General features: G+C 42.5%; 1 protein-coding gene across 1 annotated transcript in view; it reads right to left on the bottom strand.

Moving 5' to 3' along the window:
* Positions 1-716: 716 nt before the first annotated feature.
* LOC108785373 (parathyroid hormone/parathyroid hormone-related peptide receptor-like) overlaps positions 717-6,000 on the bottom strand; it is a 28,226-nt gene continuing 22,942 nt past the window's right edge. The window contains exons 11-14 of the mRNA XM_018554430.1: positions 5,564-5,658; positions 3,814-3,955; positions 1,876-1,917; positions 717-1,016 (exon numbers count right to left, since the gene is read on the bottom strand). Of these exons, the coding sequence (XP_018409932.1) occupies positions 717-1,016; positions 1,876-1,917; positions 3,814-3,955; positions 5,564-5,658 (579 nt within the window). The remainder of the gene's footprint in view (positions 1,017-1,875; positions 1,918-3,813; positions 3,956-5,563; positions 5,659-6,000) is intronic.

The raw sequence follows: 6,000 nt of genomic DNA, 5'->3' as shown, positions 1-6,000 counted from the left end.
GGTGGTTTTCTTTAAAAAATATATAATTGTACCTTCTGGAACGCTTACCTGCGGGTTGGGAGAGATGCTTGTCCCTGGACAAGCGTAAATCCCGATCTGCAAGTAATCCTTTCATTTTTTATTACATGTGGACAGCCATAGACAGATGTCAGCTTGTCATTCACTTGAATTAGCACAGTGGCCACATCTGTATGGACCCACCTGGAATGCCTGCCCTTAATAATCTGCAGGTTCTTGCCGCAGGAATCCCCAGATGCACATAAAAGCCCCATGTGCATGTAGCCTAAAGGTAGACATTTTTAAACCATTCATATAAACACATATACTGCTGCAGTGAGCTTCTCAATTCAAATGAGATACTTGCCAAGGACATGTCACCTGGACAAGGAAGCCAAAATGCAGCTTTTTCCTTTTTCAAACACTGGGGCCTGATTGTATTTTTATAACATTCAGTCCCTACCATTTAGCAGTCTCTTTGAGAACATCACTGCAGTGACCACTAGCATCCACGGAACAGAAGCAGGAAATAATCTATAATGCAACTGGCTAAAAATCCTTGCAATGTATATAAATAACCTTGAGAGGATTGTTGTTTTGCTTAATACAAGTAGAGTTCCACTTTAAGTGCTTTTACATAGAAGCTCTCAGTCATTTTGGTCCCCAGACATTTCCATATAAAGTAAACAGGATTGTCCAGGCATTGAAAAAAAGAGACCTCAGGGGTGAATATCTGCTCCGCAGTTGTGCTCTGTGTTCTCTCTGCCATTGCCAGCTTGTAGAAGGTTGTTATCAGAGGCTGCAGCACTAGAGAAATACCCAGGCAGATAGGTGGTGGAGTGAACTGGTAGTGGCAGTGGTTTCCCTCTGGCTGCCATGCTCAGGCACACACTGTTGGTGGTATGAGACAGCACTCCTCCATAGTGACAGCTGCCACCTGTGCTGGTCATACGGGACTTCTGCTTCAGATCCAGCGTTAAGTTCCTGCGGAACCAAAACTTGCGCACCTCTGCCTGCACCTATAATAAGAAGAGGTGTTAGTGATAGAGCTGCTGTTTGTGGTTTTGAAAGCTCAGCCTGCCTTTAACTATTAGGCTCCACTATTTCATATAAAAAAGTTCTTCAGTAGCCACAACGGCTATAAATCCACTGCGTGCACCAAATGTCTTTGCAACCCCTGATATTATCTGGTAAAATGAACAGTGATATCATTACTGTGCTGCGCAAAGCCTGCGCAGAGAGTGTTCGCATCTGTGGCCTGTAAAGTGTTATAGTGGGAAGGTTCATTAGCATTTTAATGAAATACTGCTATGATATTAACCTGCATTGAACAGTAGTGGGACACTAACATGTTTCAGGCACTCACAGCTGAAAGGGGATAGCACAGGTTATGCTATTAGATAGTCCCGGTTGTTGGCTGGAGCCTGTAAGTAACACCAGTCTCTGCAAAACCGCAAGCTCTAAATAGCATTGTTACCTTCTCCATCCCCAGCTATAACAGGGCAGGGGTGTGCACAGTAGGGTGACTTGATTTTGCCATGAAGTTACATTGTACTAATTTTGCTGACACTCATTGAGTTGCTTAGGTGAAATTTGCTTGAAATAATAAACTACCAAATAACTACTAATAAACTTTTTTTGTGTGTGTTTGTGTTTTTTCTCTTTTTTTTGTGTGCATTTGGTTGATATCTGTGTACTGTTACTTTACATTTTCTATTGTATTTGTCTTTCTGTCAAAACAGTAAAACAATGAGGCTGAAAAGGGCCGTATTTGGCAGAAGAACAGGCCCAGGATAGTTGAACGTAGCGTTCGTAACCTTCAAAAGCTTCACTGAGCAACAAAAACATACAGTATATATGACACAACAGGACTCTCACCTCTCCATTGCAGAAACAATAGATAATGGCCACAAAGAACCCCTAAGAACAGAAAACAGGAAATGTCAGGATATGTGAAGAAAAGAAGAAGCAGCTGCATGTGTACAAAACACACATAATCTGATCTTATGGGGAACCATTAATAGAAACAGGAGTGCCAAGTACCGTATTTGCAGGCGTATAAGACGACTCGGCGTATAAGACGACCCCCTACTGTGTTAAAATATAGGTTTTTGGCTATACTCGTCGTATAAGACGGGTATAGCCCAAAATAATGTCTAAATGCACCCACTAACATCCATGGCGGTATTCGCGAGTGTGGCTCGGGGTTAATTTTCAGTACCATAAGCGGTAACCCCGAGCCACACTCGGGATTACAGTCTCTTACCTTGTCCGCGAACCCCGCTGTGTCCTCCGTCTTCCGTCCCTTGCGAGCGTCCGCGTCACAGGGGGGCGGTACCGCCGGCAATTTAAAAAGTAAAAAAAAATAGAACAAAAAATATAAAAATAAAATCATCAGACCGCCAGGGAGGCTAATCTGTCAGCCGGCAGGCTTTGTATTAATGAATTCAGGCTTTGTATTCATTAATACAAAGCCTGCCGTGATTGGCTCAGGCCGGTATACTGTATGTAGCCAAAGCTACATACAGTATACAGTATACCACATCCATACCCGGCGTATAAGACGACCCCCGATTTTCAGGCGATGTTTTTAGGTCTCAAAACCCGTCTTATACGCCGGCAAATATAGTATACAAAAGCAAATACTACAGTCCACCTTCATTCGATTGTAGTTTAAAGGAGAACTATGAGGTTGGTGCTTTTCACTCACCTCATAGTTCTAGCCGACCTGTGACAATGAGACTGTCACAGGTCGGCTCAGTAGATCGGGAGGTGAGCGAACACATACCGGCGTTCGCTCACTTCTCGATCCTGTCACTGCTCTCTGCCGTGACAGGGGAGGGGCTGGATTCCCCACTCCCCGCTCCGATCCTCCAGCGCTGACTGGCGGAACGGACGGGGGAGGGGGTGGGTACAGCTGGCTCTGCCTCTAGATAGGCAGAGCCAGCTGTCACTCACGCAGCTGGGCGGATATAGACATAATTGTCGGGATCCACTTCAGCTGCGGCATCTCAGTATACCGCCAGCTGTAGCTCGCTGTATACTTAGCTTAGGGTGACGGGAGGACGCTAGTTTGTGTCCTCCCGTTACCCTAAGGAGAACTATGGGGGAAAGCCCTAACCCCATAGTTCTCCTTTAAACTGGGATTTTTCTGGGATCTGTTTATTGATGAATACCATTAATGTAATAATGTAATAGGGACTTGTAACACAAAGGGGTCTATTGATAAAAATTTACAGAGCCTATTCGTCCTGCAGATCTCTGTGAGCATTTGTTCTCTTTTCAGGTCAAATGTAATGTAATACTGCATTATATCCACTAGATGGCAGTGATGAGCATAGGAAATATATACTTATTCGCAGGGTGAAGGACTCTGAATTTTTATAAATAGACCCCTTTGTGTCCTATTTGTCCTGGTGATGGTTCCAGACAGATAAAGGAGGAATATTCAGTGTTTTACAGCTGTCTCCTGAATTGGAATAGAAAGTAAATTTTCCATTGGGGACACCTGTTTTGCTGCCAAAGGAGCAAAAGAAAAAACCCCAAAAAGCTGACTGTGATTTTAAACCTTCCCTGCTGTAGCTGGAAATTAAAAAATGTTTTGGCTTTAAAGCAGAAACCACCACAGTGGAGAAGTGCATTTTGTTTGTATTTGAGATGCTTAGCTTTCACAGGACCCCAAAAGAATGATGTCACCCTCACCTAGGCAATCGTGCCGGAAGCTGGGTACAAGGAGAGTATTGTTTCCTTCTTTCTCCCAACAATTCTCTGTTTTAGGTATATAATCAGTAATGGAAAACCCTTTAGCTTTAGTACCTGGGAAGAGTTAAAGAACATTTCATAATGCATCTGGATCTGCCACAGCAACCCTGTCACCTCTGTATATGGAATGGCCATGAAGACAACATAATGTACCCCAAAGAGCGGCATCAGTACCAGAGTGGACTTCAGAAGTTTCCTGTATAGAAGACACAGATGTTTATTAGCTGCCATAAGAATGCCTGTAAACATGCACACACTGTATAGATGAATAACATTTACCAGAACAGCATGCTTACTAAAAGGCCCATTGCAACATATGCAAAGGTCAAAGCAGAATGAGATGGGTATTTTACACGCAGAAGACTTAAAGAAGAACTTCAGGATTCTTTTAAATGAGCCCTTGCAGTGGGGCCAACCCCGCACTGCAAGGGTTAAGTGCTCATTTTCGTCTAGGGACAACAAAATAAATTAATCTGTTCCTCGGTTCTGCCTGGCTGCTAGACTGATCCCCGCAGCCTCTTCTTCCCTGGGCTCCAGTGGTCTAAGGACCCATGACGTCCTCACATTTAATGCAGGTCCATTAGACATGAGGACGCCAAGGGACACTTGGATAGAGAGAGAGGTGAGTGGTCATTGGCACAGGACCGTGAATCAGGTGAGTGTATCTTTTTTATTTTTGCCCTTAGACCAAAATGAGCACTTAATGTAATTTTTCTTTAAATTGAATTCTTCTTTAAAGTAAATATTTCCTGAAATAAAGATATTTTATATACTGCAATGGGTTTAAAGTCCAACTCCAGCCAAAATGTTTTTAAGCTATGAATTGAGTGGAAAAAAGGTTTCCTTTGTTACTTTTTGCCTGTCTTTTTTCCCCATTGAGAAGATCCCCCTCTACCTCCTCTTTCTGTTTGTTAGGTGTCTAACAGAAAACTTTTGGTTGGATTAGAGCAACCTGGAGTTTGTATGCTCTGAGTGTTCGTTCAAGTAACTATGAGTTCCCCAGTATATTCCCACACACCAAAAATAAACAGGAACCTTAAAAGACTTTTATTTCAAATGGCTGATGTGTGTAAGATTGCAGCAGAAGAATTAGATCCTAAGCCTATTGGGGTCAGAGGCCGATTTGAATGATTATTTGTACTCTGTACCCCAACATTTTTGAGCGTTTTCATCAGACATATATTTTAGACAAGTGTGCCCATCCAACCTTGAACAGTATGGGGAAGTCTGTTTTCTGTTCCAGCATGACTCTGCCCTGTGCACAATGCCAAAAGTCTTACAAAAACTCCTTTTGGCTGAATTGTACTCAAATCCCACAGATAACCTCCATAATCTTGTAGAAAGCCTCATGTGAAGAGTGGAGGCAGTTACAGCTGCAGGAGGGGTTTAAATTAATGGTCACGGTATGGGATGTCCAACAGGTTCATATAGGTGAGATGGTATATTTATTACAGGTATTTAAACAGTGCTGACATTTTTCACATAGCTTTACTTATGCACATCAGTCCCTGCCCTCAAGGAGCTATAATCTATGGTCCTTATCTCACATACATATACACACATGCTAGGGCCAAATGAGACAAGAGCCAGTTAACCTACTAGCATATCTTTGGAGTGTGGGAGGAAACCAGAGTACCTGGAGGAAACCCATTTAAGTACAAGGACAACATGCAAACTCCATTCAGGTAGAGTCCTGGTTGGGAATCGAACCAAGGAACCTTGAATACAAGGCAGGAGTGCTAAACATATATAATATAGATATACCCCTTAAATACATAAATAAGAGAAGAGCATGTTTCATCACCCATATTGCTGTCGTGGGTCAAGTTTCCCAGTTGTAGTCTCCCACAGTTTTGATGCCAGAACTCTGACAATGTTGAGGAAAAGGAAGAAATTGATCTAGAATTAAAAATAAGACAGTTTTGTATTTCTCACCTGAGTCCTAAACATATAAGCCGTGTCACATTAATCACAATATATATGAACAGGATTCTCTGTTATTATAAAAACTGGAGAAGCAACAATTGTGTTACCCATAGCATTACATCAAAGAGAAAAAATGGAAGATGTTCACTTTAAAATAAACATGTCGTGACAAATATATGGGGCCTGCCTTTGAAGATGCTAGCTGCCTGACTAATGTGCCATCAGTCCTTTACTAAGCTGCTGACTCAGAACAAGTATCCAGATCATAAATGTAAAGTCGGGTACACATGGTTCGCGTTTTGGCCAGTTCCTGAT

The sequence above is a fragment of the Nanorana parkeri genome, unplaced genomic scaffold, assembly GCF_000935625.1.
Source record: "Nanorana parkeri isolate BGI_ZX_2015 unplaced genomic scaffold, ASM93562v1 scaffold158, whole genome shotgun sequence".
NCBI lineage: Eukaryota > Metazoa > Chordata > Amphibia > Anura > Dicroglossidae > Nanorana > Nanorana parkeri.
Note: the sequence above shows the minus strand (reverse complement) of the source record. Positions and strands in the feature narration are given on the sequence as shown.